This window comes from Sinohyriopsis cumingii, chromosome 8 (genome assembly GCF_028554795.1).
Source record: "Sinohyriopsis cumingii isolate HCF-2022 chromosome 8, ASM2855479v2, whole genome shotgun sequence".
Taxonomy (NCBI): domain Eukaryota; kingdom Metazoa; phylum Mollusca; class Bivalvia; order Unionida; family Unionidae; genus Sinohyriopsis; species Sinohyriopsis cumingii.
This window is the reverse complement of record NC_142968.1, coordinates 123878270-123901308: the sequence shown is the minus strand read 5'-3', so window position 1 is coordinate 123901308 and position 23039 is coordinate 123878270. Positions and strand designations below refer to the sequence as shown.

Genomic DNA, 23039 nt, shown 5'->3' with positions numbered 1-23039 from the left:
TATCTTAAATAAATCAGGCTCATGCAGCGAAATTATCGAACGCGTGAAGATTTTAAATCAACTTGCGAATGATATTGAATATTATCACGACATGTTCATTCGGGCGATAACCGACGATATATCAATTGCCGATTACGTTCTTCCTATTAGCAGCTTTAAGTTGATCAAAAATTCAGGAGAAAAACAAAAATTCATGACAGTATTCGGATTAACCGAGGAAACGCTACCAAATTTCAAATTTCCTGATTATAACGTTGATGAAATGAGAAAATCCGTCACTGATACCATCGATGATTTATTTCCGAAATTACATGCCGCGTGGACTAAAAAAATACAATCAGAATCGATTCTCAGACGCAATAATGATCCTGCCGGACAAGGGCGGCATATCTCGCCGGGTATCGTTAATATAACGGAAGCTATCGCAATTTATCTTCACGCGGACGTTGTTGAAGGTAGCTACAACGCAGATGCGTCTACGTCAGAACAGGTGCAGCAGGGATTTATCTTATATTCGTTTTCACCTAGCGCCTCTCCAGGATTTTTGATAATAAAAGAGCCAGTAAATCCGTTTTATCTGCGATGTCACAATCGATTATTATCGAAGATAAATTTCAAACTGACGGATCAAAATGGAAATTTGCTTGATATACGCGAGGAAACATTAAGTATAAATTTACTGGTGAGATCGTAGAAAATAGAATCGAAGATTCTTAAGATTTTTAAATCTGTCCACCAGAGAAAAATGACCAAAAAAATAAATAAAAACCGGGAAAAAATAATATTTTTTTACAAAATACGCGATTTTGACTACCAACTACCCCGTCAGAAATAAGAAAAATTGATATTTTATTTTACAAAATACAAGAAAAATACACAAAATACCTGATTTTGACGGGGTAGTTGGTAGTCAAAATGAAGAAAATTCTAACTTTGTCAAATTATTTTTATTTTTCATAAATAAATTTTATTTATTAAGAATATTATTTTTACTGAAGATTTTTTTTTTGTTGCTAAAATCAAAGAAAAATGTACAAATTACTCAATTTCTGACGAGGTAGTTGGTAGTCAAAATCAAGAAAATTGAGCAATTTCGTTGTATTTAGTAAAAAAAAAAATCTTCAGTAAAAATAATATTCTTAATAAATTTTATTTATGAAAAATAAAAATAATTTGACAAAGTTAGAATTTTCTTGATTTTGATGGGGTAGTTGGTAGTCAAAATGAAGAAAATTGTACATTTTTCTTGTATTTTGTAAAATAAATATTAATTTTTTCTTATTTTTGACGGGGTAGTTGGTAGTCAAAATCAAGAAAATTGAGCAATTTCGTTATATTTAAGAATCTTCGATTCTAATTTTACTTTCATCGACTAGCTTTTTTAGCTGCCTGACGCGCGAGCTGGTAATTTTTCTCGATTCATATTCATCGGATAAACTCGATCTCACTTTTTCTACCAGCGTCGATAATTTAACAAAATCCTCAATTTGATCATCGCTGACAGTCGCGAGTGATTGGTACATCGCAATCTGGATTTTCTTTATGAATTTATATTCGGATGGCAGTGTGTACCTGTACTCGAGTTTTCCTTGGACGATCGTTTCAAACTCGGACCGGATTTTACCTGCGTCCAAATCCGAAGGCAAATTTATATTTTTATTTTTCAGATCCTCGATGGCTTCGATGATGTTATTTACGTTTTCCTCATTCATTATATAAATTCTGTAATATTTAATTAATTTTCTGAGTCTGAAATTATCGGAATATAATAAAATTCGATCCATGCACCAAATCGGTAGGAGAATGCCGCGCTAGTTATTTTTTCTGCCGCACATTGCACCGATGATGGATGAATACCAAAGTATCTTGCAGCGGCTGTCATCGACGTGAATATAATTTCCTCGCTTGTTTCTCGATTTATCGATTTGACTGCCTTAGCTAATCGTCCACCGCAGTTACCAACTTTGGAATTTTCACTTGGAGTTACCGCTCGGAGATTAAATAATTTGTTATTAGCTTTATTTCCGTCAATATGGTCGATAACAAGACCGATTTTTATTGGCCCGCGGAAACACTCGTACACGAATCTATGATTAAAATAACTCGTACGTCTTCTTTTACTCGCATTGATTGTAAATTTGAGATAACCAAATTTATTAAAATGACCAACACGATTCTTTGTTTTAATATGTCTAACGATACCATCGGACGACGCCTCGTATCCTGTGATCGTAGGATGAGTTTTAAACTCTTGTGTCATTTCCTCTGGAATTGTTGATTCGGGAATCTCTGATTTCAGGTTCATATATGATAATCTATTTGTTTAAATCGTTATTTGCTTTGAATCGATTAATATAATCTTCTTCGCAGGTTATCACCGACGAGGATTTTTTTTCGTAATATCGCCGTAATTCCCGATAATTCTTTCCTCCACAAGCCAAACACAATCGAGTTTTCCCTCGCGTGCCAACTTGGCAAACCAAACATCGCTGTGGTCCTTTACTACCACGCCGAATCGCATGTATGTGAGCGCCGCAATAATCGCCTCTGCAGGATTTGTCACAATTATTTGTTGAACCGATTAGTATCCATTTGCAATGCATTATAATTTAAACATTTGTCTAAAATATAATCGATGGATGCATTTGATCTTGATGAGGCAGAATATATTATTCCTGAGGTTGATCGAGCGAAGAAAGAATTTTTCGACGATGGAGCGGTTCACACTTGGTCGACCTGGAAAACAAATTCCATCGATGCTACGATGAATTTGGAGCGAGCTAAGAAAATAATCGAGCATATAAAAACCAAGCACCACGAAGAGCGATTTATCTTTGGAATAAAATTTATCGCACAAATGCCCGACGATACCTGGATTATTCGCGATAAACGAGATCCAGTGCGTGGTGGTAAGAAAAACGTTGTTCTCGATAAAAATTCTAAACCAGGATTTTTACTTGGAATCGATGGCCCTTATTATGCTAGATCTTATCCAGCCAGCGCTGTTGTTTATGGAATTTATCGGCTAAATAACAACCCGGATGTGAAAAATCTACCTGCGATGAAAGAATCACCGATGATAAATTGCGTGGCCGAGCGTGTTATCGAACATATGAAAAACGCTCGACGTGGATCTGGTTTGACACAATTGAGGCTGGATAAAATTAATGCGTGGGCGAAGACCGTCGCTGATGGTGCATCGGTGGACGACGTAGCTGCGTTGAGTAAAAATCTTAAATTTCCAATCACGGTTAAAACGTTATCGGGAGAAATATTATACTCGTCGCCGTATAGATCCCGAGGAGCACCAATCGAGATTGTCGACCATAATTCCCACGCGTGGTCGCATTCGGTAATGATATTTCCGCGGGATCGTGTGGTTAAATTTTATCCTGTAGATGTTGAGAATTTCGCGGAGAATAATTCCGATGCCATGTTCAGATTTATCAAAAAAAATAAGCGCATCTGATCCAATATCGATATGGTTATTCTCGAGCGAGGAAAGATACGATCAGTTTATTTTGCCATGCGGCGATATTTACAGGAATGAAATATTACACGAGTCGATGAAAAATCTCGCGGTGAAATATTCGTCAAATCCCGATCAGTTACTGACAAATTGCTTTACAATTCCGTCTGTTGCTGCTCACGCCGCTAGAGAGAAAAACTCGTGGAAGCCTACAAGAAACGAGTTTCTCGCTGATATTCAACATAGCTGTATCGAATACGGCCATGGCGGATTGTGGAATACCAGGTACGATTTCGAAGACATGATTTCCGTTGACATGAGCGCGTGTTATCCTGGAAGTTTCCTTGGATATGGCGATTGTGCAGATTATTTTGCTAAATTCGGCCATCCTACCAGCGAGATGACAAGGGTAGCAATTAACGGACCGTTGCCTGATTTTGTCATGACCGGATTCGCTTGCGTTACGTCATTCGAATTTGCTGAAAATTTACATAAAATCTGCTATATTTGGTTCGGCAAGCATTTCTCCCAGCGCCGTTGGGTTCCTACGGTATTATTGAGATATATGCTAGATTCGTCGATGTTAGTGTCGTTGACGGTGAGTGAGGCGATTATATCTTACAAAAAACAGATCGATGTGTGGTTGCCGACGGATTGTGATAACGCGAAGGATATCGGAAGAAAGATAATCGGTAAATTTACTCAAGGTGGATCCGTTGATCACAAGCATCGACACGCTAGACTGTTTATCAATGACGCCGAGATGGATTTTATAATCGCCGATACGGTATCACGAGGAATATTTTGTAACAGAGAGAATATTATCGTTGATGGAGCAAAGTTAGGTACCGTGATTAGCTACCTTGACGGAGAATCAGCGCAATATACGCATCTACGATCGTCGCCTATGTGAGTATAAATTTGCTCTCGATGATAAACAAATTTTCTGATATCGCAGTAAGGGTCGCGACGGATTCGTTCTATATCGATAAAAAATACCAAGATAAGTTGGAAAATTTAATCACCGATGGTAGCTTGTGGGGAACATGGAGAATAAAAAACGAAGATATCCTAGATTATTGTGAAGACGCCGATGTTGAAGATTGCGATGAATTTCACCGAGGTAAATTTGAAGATTTTTCCAAAGCCGCATCTGCGTTCGATCCAATTTCACGCAGTAAATTCGTTTACCTGAATGGACCTGGCGGTATCGGTAAAACAACGCGAGTAATAAATTTATTTGCGAACTCCGATATGATCGTGTTGACTCCGACACATAGATTAGCGCGAGAAATAAAGCAGCGTGGCGTTAATTCGTGCACGTATCACAGTTATTTCAAATACAGCGGTGGATCATGGGACTCGGTGCGTATGGGCGATAAATATATCAACAAGATTATAATATTCGATGAGATTTGCACAGTGAATTTAGATATACTAAAATCGATATTAGCTTGGCTGGGAGAGAAAAATACCGCTGTGATAATGTGCGGCGATCATGGCCAACCTAATCCGATTGATGGCGAATCGCCTCATGAGTGGCTTAGAAACTTCGTTGATTATTACGAGGAAATTAACGCTGATCATAGATCGACGGATATTTTACTGACCGAATTTAAAAAATTGATTCGATTACAACCGAATAAGATTCAGTGCGACGTCATGAGAAAAATAATCGACGAGACTCCGATGAGCGATTTTCTAAATTTGTGACGTCCCGATCATTTGATCGTCGCTAGTAGGAAAATTATTCGTGATATTATTCAGGAAATGTTATTCAAGCTGCATTGTGAGAAATTTCCTACGTTGCAGGTACCGTTGTGTTATAGGCCCGCTGATACTCGGCGACAAAATATCAACGTTACTCTGCCATGCGGAGAGGAAAAGAACTAGGTCTTGAATGATATTATTCTCGTTGATATTAATCTTGTTAATGATGCGCTAAATGCAGAAAAATCGCCATGGAAATTAGGTTACGCAACAACGATATACTCGTCGCAGGGATTGACCGTTGACAGTCAAGTTTGGATCGTCGATGATAGAATATCCTGGTCAAATTTAGTGTATTTAGCCGTGTCGAGAGTAAGAAAATTATCCCAACTAGGACGAATTCGAGTAAATCACATCAGTGACGCTGGTGGCATTTGAGTATCTTCGGGTACTATCTGTAATTCCTCCTTGGTAAATCCGCGTTGTGGCGCTAGCGAATCTAGGATATAAATTGCCGGTCTTCCTGATGATCTTGTCACGGCGGATATTTTGTGTGTTGTGACGCTCCAGGTTGGGTCGGTTGCTCTTTTTCTGCCTCCTTCGGCCTCGCCTTCTTTGTACAAGTATCTAACTGTGACAGTACCTAGTACAGGCTGAATTGTGGAATCTCGCTTTAGGGGTATATTCGATTTTGTGATTGCAATTGCGGGCTTCATTGATATTGTTCGAGTCGTCTCGTTATTTAACGCGTTAATTACATGAGGCAATCTTGATACCCAATCGTGAGATCGATTATCTTGAATAAATTCACGCGCGTATTGGTATCCAAATAATCGTTCTGCGAGCGTTTTGTTTAATCTTTCGACGATAGCTTGATTGTGATGAACACCTACAATACCGCGACGGATTTTAACATTATTCTTCTTCATCAATGAGGTAACCGCGCCAAGGAATTCTCGACCTGGATCAACCTGGAGAAGATTTGGCCATGTTAACGGGGATCGTGAATAAATTTCGTTAAACGCCTTAGCAATTTCCATTGCTGTTTTATTTGATAATGGCTCTGCTTCTTTATATCTGCTAGCGATATCAACGATTGTCAGGACGTATTTATATGTGACGCCGTCAACGGTATCGTGAGGAAGAAAGTCTGCTTGGTGGACCTCATTAGGGACGCTGACAGTAAAACTCGCGTATGGTATTTTTTTAGGTGGAGGGAGATATATTTGCCAGATTGCCTGTTTTGATAACCACAATTCAGCGACTGATCTTTTTACCGATGCGGCTTTGGCGAGTTTGGCGATCGCTGATTTTCCTCGCCAGAATCCTCGCGGAGAATAATATATCTGCTCCATATTATTTACCAGCGCCGAATACTAATTTGCCTTTCATCGCGCCTTTTACCACCCATGTTGCTAATTTCTCTTTGAAATTTTTATCAGGAATCGCGTCTAGTGCATGAATTAGCTTGATATCAGCGAGATGCCTTTGTTGTAAATCTCCGCTGCGATATGCGAGATCGTGGTAGTAACAAGCTTTATCAATTGCGTTTACCGGATTTTCGCCTTGATATGGTTGATTATTATCGTCAAGTCTGATATCGAGCCTCGTTCCGGGTCCGCAGTAATTGTACCCTGGTAGATGCTTCTCTCCGGGATATTTTGCCCAGGGTAACCCAGGTAGATTTGTCAAGGAGGCTGCGATATCTCCTCCGGTTCTTCTACTTTTTTTTTTACAAATCTAAACTTGCGCGTCTTACAAACTTCACATTCTCCTGCGATCGCATTTCTGTTGTTGCGTGTGACGATTTCGGTTGGATTTATCGTAGCTGTGTGCTTGCGGCACTTCACACAATATAGATCCATGTATTCTAGTAACATGAATGTAATTGATTTTTCAGCCACGAAACGACGCGAGCAGGTAAAACATCATGCGGCATTACCGAATTCGATTAGAATGATAATCATTGGCCCATCGGGATCGGGTAAAACGCAATTATTATTGAATTTGATCATGCGATGGCTAAAATGGGACAAATTGTACTTGGTTGCGCCATCCGTGGACGATCAACGTTGTTATCAAGTTTTAAAAGAATTTAGCGACAATACCGATGAGGGCACGATCGAATTCATCACAGACATCAATGAAGCTCCAACCGTGGATAATTTGGACGGCGATACTAATAATCTTGTTGTATTCGACGATGTTATGCTGGAAAAGCAAACTAACCCGGCTAGGATATTCTCGCGTGGCAGACACAAAAACACCGATGTTATTTACATAACACAGAGATATACGCAGATTCCAAAGGTGATCAGAGACAATTGCAACATTTTATCGGTATTCAACGGCGTGGACACGCACACGTTGAGAAGTATCCATCAGACCTGGTGCAACGGCGACATGGATATAAATAAATTTAAAAATCTATTCAGCCGCGCTCAGATGACGCCGCATGGTTTCATCACGATAAATCTTCATGATCCACGAAGTCGGTATCGAATTGGTCTTGATCAAATTTATTCATGAAAATGCAGCCCCACCATACAACAAAAAATATAACACAAAAAAATTATTCCCGACAATTTATTTTCCTGTCTCGGACGCTATATTTACTAACACACCCGGCGCGACCACACGATGCACCGAGTCTGAAATGCATGAAAATTAGCTCCCGTAGAAGGCTTTATTTCTGCTTTCTGAGGCTTCTACGGAGAAAGTTCTCGTAGGAAGCTTTATTTTGGCTGGAAACTCTGGTCTGTTCAACTTCCCTGCTGCTATCAGTATTATTATCCATATTTTTCATAGTTCGATCCTTAATAGAAATTATGCCTAATCCATACAAACTTAGTGACAGTGACACGTGAATTGGTTTCACTGTGTACATGAATTAGGCGTAAGTTCAATAACATGATAACATAAAATATGCTGTATGTGCACAACTAGAAAAGCAAGGAACAAACTGTAACAAACAAAGTCGTGTTGACCTTATTTGTTTTATACATGTACAGTTATCAGTTCCTTCATTGCTACAAAAACGGCCATTCTCGAGTACCAAACCAATGGGTTTGCAATATTTAAATAAATCGTTACCACCACCATTATGAATCCACGTATCCACGTTACTTCTATCGGGAAATCAATGAGTTTTTATCACCACACATGCAACTGTGTGAAGGAGAATGAGCTTTAAGTAAACGTACAAATTGTATATATTAGTAATAGCATGAAAATACATGAATACTGCATTAACATATACGTGAAGATTTTGATTGTTAACACACCAATCAAATTCCATACAGTATGCACAAAATTATCTAATCACTTGAGTTTCAAAACTAAATCACAGTGACCTACTTTTTCAACGATTAGCACAACCAGGGAACCTAACTCATTAGGATTGGTTGCTGATCACATTGAATTTTACAAACTCAGTGCAATTCAACCATAACTATGTGAACACCTAACAGTGTTTGACGTTCTTTGCCAGCGTGATTATGACTGCTGAATAATTAGAACTTAAATGTTTGAAATTATTATACTCGTGTTAAATTTTACCCCTAAATTTTAGCTCTTAGCATTCATAATATTTCATAAATTATATTTGTTTGTCCAGCCCCTTCCAATCAAGTTAAGCCACACTGATAAGTATCCGACGTATCTGCGCATGCGCTTAAAACGCTACATCTTGGTTATTGTTTTCTCCAGTGTAAACCGAACCTAACAATCAAACACTGCGGATCATTGGGAATATCAAAGGTGGCGCTCTTTCAGTTTCGTGTCTGCATACGTGTTAGATTTAAAATAATGAATTTGCCATATTTTCCTCACTTGTTATACTGATCATGTAAAACAACTTATATTTTGTATTGTTAAAAAAGAACAACTTGTAATTCTCTTTATTTTGGTGTATGATTGATGGGTTTGAGGTAGGTTGTAGGCTATAATTGATGGGAGTAATTTAGGTTGTACCTTATACAGCTTGGCTTTACTTCAGATTTTCACCCATGAAAATTCAAATAACTCCCTGGGTATTTTTCACTTATTTGACTTAAGATGTTAATTGTACTAAAAAAAAAAGAGCCGATCTCGTTTTTTTACTTGCTCATGTTAATGGCAAAATTCGTTGTCCCTAATTTAATAGCTGCTAAATATGGTGTACTTAAGACTAATTCAGGCCGATGTTCGAGCACAAGGGAGCAGTCATTTTTGTATACTGTGTGCTTAAATGATGTACAATTTCCACAAGTACGGTATCCAAAGAAATTTCAGCCACGATGCATGAAAACAACAGATGTATGAAAACATTCTCTCCATTGTGCACGCTGCAAATGCAGACAACTTCACCTTATACCTGTCACTTTCAGAAGTTCATAATATCGGTAAAGCGTCACCATCCACCCACCCACTCCACCCCACCCCACACACGATGTTATGGGAATGAGGTAAATATTGTGCGAAAGATGTCAATAATTGAATACTCGGAATGTACGTATTTATTAAAGACCAATCTATGATGCTGGTGTGCCACTTTATGCCGCATGTTTTTTCTCTCTATTGTGACTGCCGGTTATGCCAGTCTACTAGCCATTGGGGCGAGTGCACGTGTTTGTGGTTTTTTAAAATCATTTTTAACGTAGCTTTACAAAATGTTCAGTCATATCGCTACAATGTCTGCAATGTGGCAGTTTATAGTGATGTCTAGCACTGCCGCAACATGCCGCAGACATGTAGCATAATGTCCCACCCAGTCACAAGTATGTTCTCACTCATTAAAAGATGAGGGGCAGATATAACTGTAGTCATTTACTACCTGAAACTATCACTTTATGTTGGCATCTGAAGTTTGTAGAAATTTAAGTGTGTGTGCCTGTGCATGTGAGGGTGTTTCAAATTTTTAACATGGCTTTAGGAATTTTAGTCTTATCGCTACAATGTCTGCATTGTGGCAGTTCATAGTGATGTCTAATACTGCGGACATGTAGCATGATGTCCCACCCAGACCAATTATCTTGACACCATGATGACCAGTCCTAACACTAACCTCTTAATGATGGGCACCAAGTGAGGCAACTGTTAGTACCATTTTTATAAATCTTTGGTATGACTCGCTGAGGGTTCGAACCCGCGACCTCTCGCCTCTGAGGCGGACGCTTCAATCACTAGGCCACCGGAGCGGTTGGGGCACGTGTACACGAAGTTCATCTACGAAAGAACACGCCTGACTCTCCTAAGTGACACCGAAATGCCGGTGAGACACTACATTATGGTATCATGTCTGTCATTTTTTTTTATATATCGGTTCGTTTAAAAATGTGCCACTCTTAGACAGGTGCAGAACATGAAACTGCGTATTCCTGCACACTCAAAAGAAGCTCATTCGCTGATGTGCATATTTACTAGACCATTTGATGTTAATAATCAACCTTGCAATCTGAAATTACAAAAAGCCTTGCATACCCTGATTCTTCATGCAATCAGATTCATTTGACACGCATCAATAAAGTTCGGCTTTGACTGTAGTCGCTAGGGATACAAGGCAACCTGGGGCATCATGAACTTGCCAAATTACACGTCTCAAATATTTAAATTCGCTATCTGTTGATTTTAAAGATATTTCAAAATATTAAACAGAAGACAAAATGTTTAATAACGTCTTTCTGAAATGGCTTAGCATGGTGCCAAAGTACTCTTGGGTACAATCCACGTCATTTTAACGGCATGCAAGATACAAGTGGTACAATACATATATAGTGGTACAACTATCTGACTATACATGCTCTTTTGTCAATTGTGGTTTGGTGGTCACCAGGAAACCCCAGCACAATTGTTGAATCGCAGTGAAATGAGCATACATGTGACTAGAGTTAAAAGAGGTTACGTGTACTTGTGCAAATTGAGATTACATTTAACTGTGCTATATTTCATGATCTAGGTGTTCCAGTTGTCATAAACAATTACCCTCAACAATGTCGAGACTAAAATCCTACAAAACCTACATTTAATTAACATTTGAATAATATGTTTGCTACAAGTGCCTTCCAATATTTGTATTTATTTCTTTCCAAACGAAACAACGGAATTAATAACGCCGATTCTTCAAGCATTTTGAAAACGTATTTGTAGCCAACCTTAATTAGTCGAAAAAGACGATCAGGTAAGTATATAATCTTTGTGTTAAAGAAATAAGGCCTTCATTTGTAAAAACAGCTGATTGTTTTAATTTTGGTGGCTTCCGTGTGCTGACTTCTTTTTCAGTTATCACATACAGCTTCCACGTGTACAACTGACATGTACCTGTGCAAAGTCCCGTGCATTTGGTGTAATCACACCGGTCAACATCATTAAAATGTTCCAATACAGCTCGTGCGCGTTTGTAACAAGGACTCATTCGATCATATTAACAGGCTCCTTCCAATTTTCCATGTATAAATCGCTTCCCTGGATCAAAAGGTTTTAGTATCAGAATGTAAAAAAAAATTTCAAGTTGGAACAACAACATTTATCAGTGGTTAATTGACGTATGTTATGTTGTGAGGGAGTACAACAATTGTACGTCCTTTCACTCGACCATTTTGTTTGAATCAATATATAAAAGCACATATTCTTATTTTAATAATTTCTTCGGTTATTTTATACACGTTAGTATACCGAAGTGAATTGTATAATACGCTTATATTCACGACAGTGTAACGATTAATAAAAACACAAACTAATTTATCATCCGCTGAGGAAAAACCAAAACTGTTAAAAGCACATAACAGTGGCAACGCATACCGAATATAATAATCTGGCATCCTCTAAAACCTGAAGTATTTGCATTTTCTCTTACCTTTTGCTGCGTTATCACCCTCGTCGTCGCCATCGTTCCAATCCAGTAGTTAGAGGACAACCGATATACGCATAAACGTTAGTCTCCTAAAGCAACGGAGCTGAATGTCCTGGTGCGATTTGGAATTGTTAATTAATGTCTTCTAGTCTTGGCTAGTTGCAAATTGTTGAAGTTGCCTCTTACTGCGACAAAAGGATAGTACCGCCCTGCAGCTTGCCTATTTGCACACTACACCCCAATTGAGACAGGTATAAATGTTTTATTGGGAGGAAGTGACGTTTATAATGTACATTACAAAATATAGCTATATAGACATAGGTCATGGAATAACCCGCAGTTGAAATATATCGTTATTACATAAAAACACATTTGTATGGATCTTAATAAAATATCATGTGACATAAACAATTGGGTTCCACCATATTACGTGCATGGCCAATTCTCGTATCAAGGTTGTATATGGTATGTAAAACAGATACGCCACTCGTCTTATTTTACGTTAATTTTTAAACAGTTAAATATGTATAATATATTGATTGTCTATTATCAAGTCGTTGAACCATCGAAATTCCCGCCCATTAGAAAGATTTCAAACGTTTTTTTTTCCCTAGAGAGACAGTAGGTCACCCGAGATATTAAAATTAGCAATCAATAATAAATGTTTCGTCTAAGATGTTGTTTTCAAATATGATGATTGCATGATATCATCCATGTTAACAAAGTCCACTATGCAAAGAGAATATAAGAAGAAAAAAAGGAGTACAGAAAATTAACCAAGAATCATATTTTCCTTAAAATTCTGCATTGTAACAAAGCCTTAACTACTACTATAATTGGCAAACTGGGCGATATCTACACTGATGCCCTTACACTCATCTAGCAATTCCAATGATAATATCATGGATTAGAATAAAAGAACGCCCACGGTAAACCCAAAGAAAGTTATCCAATTGAGTTATACTATGCCACCCAAGGCAGTTGCACTTGCAAGTTAGCTCCGCCCAATAATTCCATTCAGCAAGTGTGAAAAGTAATGACTACTTAAATCAGAATGACTGGGGGTGAAATGAATAGCCTACCTGTGAGTTAATTTATAGTACGGAAATAATGTCTCATTCCCTCACATGTAATCGCCAATGTAGACTGCCATTCGCCTAGAATGTTCTTTTCTTTTTGTTTGTTTGGCGAAAGTGCTTAAGGACTGTCGGTATTGCGAATAGGCTTTATACTGTTGTTGGGTGTGATATAGCCGGTACGTAGAAAGTGCAAAGTTGTAAAGCATTAACAAACCCAATTTTGATATGCAGATGCAATCTGTATTGCAGGTAAGGTATCAATATGAGTTAATGTGGTCAAGTTCATATTGTATTTTACGCGTAATAGATTATGACATTGGGGTAGTATTGAGGTATCGCATTATATGACTCGCGGTAGTAATGATACGGACAAATGGAACCAGTTTAGAAAAAGGTGAAGACAAAGTGTGTGTGTGTGTGTGTGTGTGTGTGTGTGTGTGCGTGCATAAAACTGAACAAATTAGAGACATTGTTTTATTGATGAAATCTCAGTCCTGTAACAGATCCGAGTTTGGAACACTAATTACTGATATTAGCACAGGACTCTTTGGAACAGAATTGAAAGCATACATGGACGTACACTATGTACATAAAGACACAAGAACAATGAATAGGAATATATTCCAGACTGTTCATTTTGGTGATTAACATAATGGTTGTGATTGAAAATTGTGTCATTCTTCTTCTTCTTCTTCCTTTTATTATTATTATTATTATTATTATTTTTATTATTAATATACATGTACAACAGTGTTATTGTCATCATCATCAAATGCTGCTCATGGCCTTCCTATCTTTTTTGAATTAACTACTGTTAGTATTGTTCAGGACTGACAAAGACTCGCTGTATTTGCAAACAGTGGGTGTTAAAAACAGCCCATGTTCAACTTCTCCATTTTTATACCAAATTCATTTCTTGCCATTTCATTCATAAGTGTCAATAGCATGTGTCTCTGCATCAAGTCTCCATAATGCTGTATGCTGGATCGACGTTTGTGGGCAAAACGGTATAAAACTGTTTTATTATAAGTTATTCTTTCAAACACTCAATGCTGAATGTTGCAGGGTACTTAATTAAAAGAAATAGGACATCAATATTACCACAATTTCAGCCATTTCTTCACATTCTATAATCCCTCTCAACCACCTGTACTGAATTGTGCATTACCAATAGACCATTTATGTGAATTCTAAACTCAAACCGACAGTATCTACGCTAAACGCACGATTTTGATGTGAGTAGTGTTCTGAATTCTGAGTGAGCGTATCGCAACAAAATCTGCGCTTGTGAAGCAAAATTTACGCAGTTGTTGCTGGTGTTGTTGCAGGGTTTGACGCCATTTTTCAGCACAAGATAGGCTATACATGGCGCCCAGTTTATTCCACTTCACACAAGATTACTGTATTATTCCCAAGGTAATCCATTCTATAAATGAAATCATCACTGAAATAAAACAATCATTGATTTTAGTTTGTTTTGCACCATGACAAATATATAATTGATTCCATTCGTTCGTTCATAATTGGTTCATAAGATTTGGGATAAATAAATGACTAAATATTCTTCCCCCCCATCTCTCTCTCTCTCTCTCTCTCTCTCTCTCTCTCTCTATATATATATATATATATATATATATATATATATATATATATATACTCTCAGAGAGAGATTGTTAGAGGCGCGGGTTCAAATGCGATAGCTGTTTTATTAACAAGGTCTGTGTCACAAACTAAGAGGTCAGGATTAGTTTGTTCCTGTGATATTTTCTAGGTTTTTAAGGACCTTCTACTTTCTTTAGTTATGATGCAGACTGAGAACAAACTCCCATGAAACAATCGATTAATCTCTTAATCGATACATCCACCCTTTCAGCAATGATAATCTCTTAGAGGATATGCCACTCCGTGGCCTAGTGTTCATAGCGTCCCTCGGATGCGGGAGGTCGCGGTTTGAACCCAAGACGAGTTATACCATATACTAACAGCTGCCTCACTAGACGCGCAGCATTAAGAGGTTAGTTCTAGGACTGGTCGGTCTGGAATAGAGCATGAATAGCAAATGACCATAGATGAATAATAATAATAATAATAATAATAATAATGACAATAAGAGTATTAATAAAACAGCCACAACATCAAAGTCGACGACAATGAAAACACGCAACGCCAACACGATGAGAACAAATGGCGGTTAGGTGTTTACTCTTGGATCAATAACAAGTTTATCCAGATAATCAAGATTGATACGACCAAAATAATCAGGATAATATTTCCAATAAATATGTGTGGAACACTTCGGTAGTATTATTTTGTGAAACAAGCATCAAGTTTAAAGGACTAAAGTAGATTTTGGTGCCTTGCATTGCATAACTGAATTTGTTTGTGTCTTTGCGTGGACGTGCGAGGACGTTTTAATATTCATACCGTCATGACAAAAAGGATAACGGATTTAAAAATGAAACGTAGTTCCGATGACCTCTTACAAGGTCAAACAATAATGGCGAATACAATCTCGTCCGAACAAACTGAACACCCTAATAAGTTAGCCTCATACACCTATATTCTAAGTTCTGCCACCAACTGCATTGTTCCCGAAAATGCGTTAACATTGCTCTAAGCGAACTGGCTCATGACAATTTGGTTGAAAATTGTTAAGTCTTTCAGATAACCGAGATTACGATAACTGTTGCTAAGGCCGTGGGTCGGATTGCTGTGGATAAACTAATCGAAGAATTATTTAGTGAAATTGAAAGTTTGAGAGCCTCAATGACTAAAGTTCGTGCAGAACTTGAAATATAGGGTGTAAATAGTAGAATTGCAAGAGAACCAGTCTGATGACCTAAATCAGTGCTGATGACGACAGAGCATTCGTATAAAAGGTTCCCGAATCTGACCCAGATATTGAGAAGATTATTATTGTAATGTATGTGATGTGATTTGGATTTTTAACGTAGCTTTAACAATTTTTCAGTAATATCGCTACAATGTCTGCAGTGTGGCAGTTTATAGTGATGTCTAGCACTGGGGCATCATGCCGCAGACATGTAGCATGATGTCCCACCCAGTCACATTATCCTGACACCAGGTCAACCAGTCTTAACACTAACCTCTTAATGCTGAGCGTAAAGCGAGGCAGCTGTAAGTACCATTTTTGTAAGTCTTTGGTATAACTCGGTCGGGGATTGAACCCACGACCTTCCGCATCAGAGGCGGACGCTCTAACCACTAGGCCACCGGAGCGGTATTTGAAGGTCCCTATAAAAGAAAGCAAAGGACATACAAAAAGCGAAAGAGAAAAATCAGATATATGCGTATAACGTTGCAAAGGACAACGGTGTAAACCTGGCAATTTATGGCGCCAACAGTAGTATCCCAGTGCCCCCCTCCACCGCCAAATATAAACATTTAATATGCCAATCTTAGTTACGCTTGTGAACTACCGTAAGTATCTGGAACTAAAGAAAGAAAGATCTAAATTAAAAAACCTCAAATAGATTTTCAAAACGTACTTAATTGAGATGTTGACGAAAAATAAGAGCTAACATTGCAAAAAGGATTATGTAAAGGCTGGGAAAATGAAAGAGATCTGGATGTGAAATGGCGTGATCTTCATCTAAAAAAGGATGATTTTAACCCGAATCAGTTTTCGACAGCTATGCTGGAATTGATCTATTAACATCTTTATACTCCTCATTAGCGCAAAAACTACAGACACACCTTTAGTGACGTAGCATCACCCTTATTAGCATCACCCTTATTGACATAGCATCACCCTTATTGACATAGCATCACCCTTACTGATATAGCCTCACCCTTATTGACATAGCATCACCCTTATTGACATAGCATCACCCTTACTGACATAGCATCACCCTTATTGACATAGATCACCCTTACTGACATAGCATCACCCCTATTGACAAAGCATCACCCATACAGACATAGTCATCCGATTCATACAAATTCCACGATGATTCCTCAAGACGAATAATTATCAGTGCCTGCATTATCTGCAAAATATACATGTGTTCTAAACATATCGTAACATTTATAACCACGATTTGTATCGGGGAAACATCTTACTAACTTCTCAAAATTCATGATAAGTGCGAATTTCTTTGCAGGCAATAATGGCCAGTACATTCTATTATATCCTAATTCTAAACCGAAAACAAAATTTTGGTATGGAGCTTTACATGACAGCAACATAAGTTGGTTATTGAGTGCCAAGGCAATTGGAGTAAAGTGTCATGCCTAAGGACTTGGCACGGTAGCTGACCCAGGCTTGTCTGATTGTAAAACACGAACCCGGACGCTTTCTGTCCGACACGCTAAAAGAGAGAGAGACAGAGAGACAGAGAGACAGATAGATGTCGAGTCATATTTGTCAGCAGATGGACGTTTGGAAAGCATCTGTGTTGTTTAAATGAACGGCATCAGGCTAATTTACATTGGAATGAGGATATCGTCTCCTCTACACAAGACCTCCCAACGAAGAAAACGACGACATGAATTGAGTGGGAATGATGTTAAATATGAGAGCAAACAGAAGCCCGATGGAGTTGGAACCAGTAAACGACATGACAGAAAACCTCCAGTCAAAACTGAAGAAAGATAACGATTTTGAATTGCTGTGATCCAACAAACTTTGCATACAAGGAAGCCAAGGAGGATTTTTGTGAGCAACTGCAGAGCGTGTTGACAGAATACAAAAGAGGAATTTCGTACCTCTAATGGTTGATACGAATGCAAACGTGGGCAGTGAGAACATTGGACGGGAACTCATCAATGATAACAAAAATGTCCTAGAAGAGATAAATGACAACCGTGAGCTCTTTGCTGGCTTTAACGAAATGAATGATCTTACGTTTACCGTGACTCTTTTTCTCCCCTGTATGATCCACAATACAACCTGGAAACCCACGGCTTCAGCAACAGAGAATCGTATCGACTACTTTAATATCTGTCGCAAGTGACGAAGGACTCTGTTGAATTTCAGAACATATTGAGGAGCATATTTTTGCTCAGATTATGTGCTGTTGATGGCAAAGTTAAAGACATCAATTGGCAGCGGAGAGAAGACTGAACTGAAGAAAAACCCACTATATAACACATCCTGGCCGGTGGATTTCGAGAAACAACGGGAGTTCGCCGTTTCCCTCTCCAGTAGATTAAAGACTCTTGCTGACATTGATGATGGCTGTATAGAAACCACGTGCGAACGAGAGGCACATTCATATTAACCTGCGAGGAGATGCCGTGATTCAGAAGATAGAAGCCCAAGATCTAACTGTCGGAAGATTCGATCAAGAAAATTGGTGATAGGCAGGAAATCAAGCAGAGGCTCGTACAGACAAAGATCAGAGCACCAAACGGCGTCTTCAGGAGTAAAGTAATGCAAAGAATACGGGAGTCAAGAATAGCTCGGCACCTATTACGAAGGAAAACCAGCACAAGGAAGTCTTACGCGGAAAAAATGGGGATATCCTGAACATCAGCAAATGAGCTCGACAAATGGATGGGACATTTCAGCAGCTTGCTCAGAGGCACACGTGTGGAAAACCTACCCATCACAAAAGAGGCAGAGGATCTGGACATAAAGATAGGGCCCATTACCAAATAACAGGTCATACAGGCAATCACAAAAATCAAGAATGGTAAGGCCCCTGACCAAGGTAACATCCCACCAGTAGCCTTAAATTAGATGACACAGTTACATCATGCATCATGATTGATCTGTTGCAGGAAATATCGGGCAAAGAAGAGGGGTGACTTAAGAGTGGAGGAAGTGTTACATTATCAAGATTCACATGAAAGGAGATTGTTATGACTGTCAGAACTGGAGAGGTCTTCAACTCCTATCCCTACCAAGTAAGATTCTCATAAGATTTGTTTTGGCGTAGACCAGGTCTGTAGTAGATTCTAAGCAGAGAGAAGAACAAGCAGGATTCCGGGCTGGGAGGTCATTGTACAGACCACATAGCAATGCTTGGTATTATAATGGAACAGTCCCTGGAATGGCGTACATACCTGTGTGTAAATTTTGTAGACACGAGGAAATCATTCGACATGGTAGAACGCAGCATTTTCAGGAAAACCCTGAGGTACTACGGCATTCCAGAGAAGTTTGTTAGGAGTATCCTGTGTCTCAAAAATAAACGACCTGTCATATCATACACAACACCGACTTGTCTCCTTCTTTCTCTCATGGCATTGCCCTCAGGCAAAGATGCTTACTTTCACTAACGATCTTCTCGCTTGCGATGTACTGGGTGATGAAGATAGCATTGAACCAACCATAGGGATTACAGTGGACCTTGATATATGAACTGTAAGATCTGGACTTTGCAGATGATCTTGGACAGCTATCACGCACAAAACAGCACATGCTACTAAAGAGATAGTTGGTATATATATCACAGTCAGAATTACCGGCCTGGGAATCAGTGCCAGCAAGGCAAAATATCTGCGAGGCAATACGTACCAAGATGCATGCATTCTCTTAGAGGTACAAGCCATTTAGAATGTTAATAAGTTCACATATCTTGGCAGCGTTTTGAACAGTCAGGAGGAACAAATGAAGATGTTATGGTCATGATTTTCAAGGCACGCCATGCCTTTACTAGTATCATACCAGTTTTGGCGGAAGGATAATATTCACTGAAATCGAAGTTTTCACTCCAACGTCAAATCGTTGCTGCTATATAGGCAAAGGCTTGAAAATACTCAATGAGCTTTAAACATCTTCGTCAATACTTGTCTCCGACAGAACAGATCGCTAGACCGAATCCCGTGAGTTATGGCTGGGACATAACATAAATCTAAATCCGACACCATTTAGACAAAAAAGTGGAAATAGACTGGACATACACTGTGGAGAGACAAGTCCTTCATCGCTCGTCATGCTCTGGATTGAAACCTTCAAGGCAAACGTACACGAATACTACGAAACTAAGTCTAATCGAATATCCTGGAGGGAGGTAGAACAGATAATCCAAGACCGTGAAAAATGCAGGGCTACAGAGAAGGCCCTGTGTTCCAGCAGGAACAAAGATGAATGAGGAGTGTTTGTTACGTAACTGACTTACTGGTAGAATTGACTATGTCTGTTACAGGCTTTCAGATATAATGATTTGCACCCCAAGAAAAAAATGATCGCCCAGAAAGGATTCACCAATCCGTGTGTTTTATTTCTTAGTTTTTTAATATGCTTATTGAATCAGGAGAGAATCAAGACATCTTTTGGGGTGGGTGGGTGAGTAAACAGGTAGGCAAGGTTTTGGCTATATTGAATCTTCGGAGGGGCTCAGGTGCCGAAGCCTCCAGAAGCTCATGCATTGTAAGCATTTTCAGCGGGGGCCCCGAGTGGCTGAGTGGTTCAACGCGCTCGCCGTTACGGATCACTGCCATCTCACATATGTCTGCGTGGGTTCGAGACTAGGATTCAGCCAATGTGTGTACGTGAGAAAGCTTGTCATTAGCTTCTCGTGGGTCGGTGGTTCTTTCTGGGGTTTTCCCGGTTTCTTCCTCCACCATTAATAATGACCGCCATGTATAGCCTATCGTGTGCTGAAAAATGGCGTTAAACCCTACAACAACAACATTTTCAGCGAATACATGTAACCATGTTTTATATATATTTAACCTGTAGTATTTGCTGGCTTTTCTTAATGTGTATATGTGAAATGCATCCATATTTTGCAATTGATCATTATCTAAAATGAAGTTAATGGTCTACCTGACTAGTGACATTTATTTTGTAAAAAACGTAGTTTATACCTAATATTTCTGTATGATTATATATTAAATAGTTAAATCATTATTAATTGTAAATATATTTTGTTCAGTTTGAGTTATATATACATTTTTGATTCTGATCATATACAGTTCCATAATCGAAATGATCCATTAAGATGACAAAGGTAACTGCAACCTAGGTCCAGCCCTCCGCTGTTATATAAAGCTACTAACCTTTAGCATTACTCATTTCTACCTTAACATCCGAAGTAGACTCAAGTTTGTTGTAGTGTCAAGTTTTTAATTTGCGTGGATTTAAATATTTAAATTATTCACTGGAGTTACAACATGTCCATTAATACGTCTTAGACCAATTAATATAATCTGGAATTATAGTGAACTGAGTCAAGGACGTTTTGGATTATATCATTTTGATAATTGAAAAGAGGTGTGTGTGCCCCGAGTGGCCCAGATCACAGATCAATGCCATCTCACCTCTATCTGCGTGAGTTCTAGTCTCGGGTTGGGACAATTAGGATATGTAAGAACGCTTGCCAGTAGCTTTTTGTGGGTCGGTGGTTCGTTCCGGGGTTTTCCCGGGTTCATCCTTCACCATTGATACTAGCCGCCATGTATAGCCTATCTTATGCTGAAAAATGATGTTAAGCTTTATAATAACAACAACAACCACATGAAAATACTATTTGCACATTAGGACATTCGAGACTAAAAGCACATCAGCACATTCAGTAAGAAAATTTATTAGGAACACCACTGGAATTCATTTAGAACTCCAAACATTAGGACTTGCGGTTGAACCTTTTGGACTATTAGTAATTTTTATTCACAATACTGTACATTTTATTTAAATTATCATTTTGTTTCCTTCGGAAATAAATTTTTGTTAACTTTACAAAACTTGGCGGTTTTAGCATTATTTTACTAGTTAGTTTAAGGGGGGAGGGGGGCGTGTGGCCGAGTGGTTTAAAACGCTCACCGTTACGGATCAGTGTCATCTTACATCTGTCTGCTTGGGTTCGAGTGTCGGGCTCAAACAATGTGGTATCGTGAGAAAGCTTGCCATTAGCTTCTCGTGGGTCGGTGGTTTCTTCTGGGGTTTTCCAGGGTTCTTCTTCCACCATTTATACTGGCCGCCATGTATAGCCTATCTTGTGCTGAAAAAATGGCGTTAAACCCTATAACAACAAGAAATTAGTTTACGCCCATAGGATGATAACACTATAAAACTGTAAATAAAACTCTCTTGAAACATTCCGGTTTTTCATGCTAAATTTAAATAGGGGTGTAAATGCTGGGGAGCGAGGATGGGTTTGGGGAGGGGTCTGCCGACTCCTCCCTCTCTGGATCTGCCCCTGTGAATATTATCAAAGACATTATTTTACTATGTTGCTTTATGCTCTCATCACTAAAACCGGTTGCAATTTACGAGCGTGTCTAGGGGCTCAGGCTGGACGAGTGGTCTAAGGCGCTAGCCTTAACAGATCACTTACATAACTCACGTCTGTCCGCGTGAGTTCAATTCTCTTCTTGACAAATATGTGTATATGAGAAAGCATGCAAGTAGCTTCAGGACGGATATGTGGTTCTTCCCTGTGTTTCCCTGGTTCATCCTCAACGAAATATCATGGCCTCCATATCTTGCCTAACATGTGCTGAACAATGGTATTAAATCACACAAATCAAAACTAAATAACCTCGTTTATCTGTACTTCCATCCATAATGGAAAGTAGCCTAGTGGAGACTAGCCTTCGGCTTGAAACGATGATTTCGCAGGTCATGCGTGCTTCGTTAAGATCAGCGTGTCGTCGTTTAAGGGCTATTGGTAATGCATACATCCAGTACAGATGGGTAGGATGGTAATCTGACTGTGATAGAATTGCTGAAAATTGTGGTACAATGATGTCCCTTTTTTTTCAGATAAGTGTACTGCAATATTTAGTGGTATGCGGTAGTGATAGTGGTATTTAGTAGTATGAAGAATAACTTACAATTTAAAAAATACTATATATTATATCTTCAGACTTTGATGCAGCGTACTGCATATTGAGTGTGCATTTATTGAAAATGGGACGCATGTGACACTTATGACTAACAGTGGCATGAGGAAGTGGAGTTTGTATAAAACTGGAGAATTTAAACAAATGCTTTTTTTTCCCTACACATCCTGTTTGCAAATAAATTAAAACTTTAGTC

The 23039-nt window shown here is 38.7% G+C and overlaps 1 protein-coding gene across 1 annotated transcript in view; it reads right to left on the bottom strand.

Moving 5' to 3' along the window:
- LOC149794564 (sodium/potassium-transporting ATPase subunit alpha-like) overlaps positions 1-12212 on the bottom strand; it is a 91851-nt gene extending 79639 nt beyond the window's left edge. Inside the window, exon 1 of the mRNA XM_089968839.1 lies at positions 12012-12212. Coding sequence (XP_089824965.1) covers positions 12012-12044 — 33 coding nt within the window. The 5' untranslated portion in view covers positions 12045-12212. The remainder of the gene's footprint in view (positions 1-12011) is intronic.
- Positions 12213-23039: the final 10827 nt, after the last annotated feature.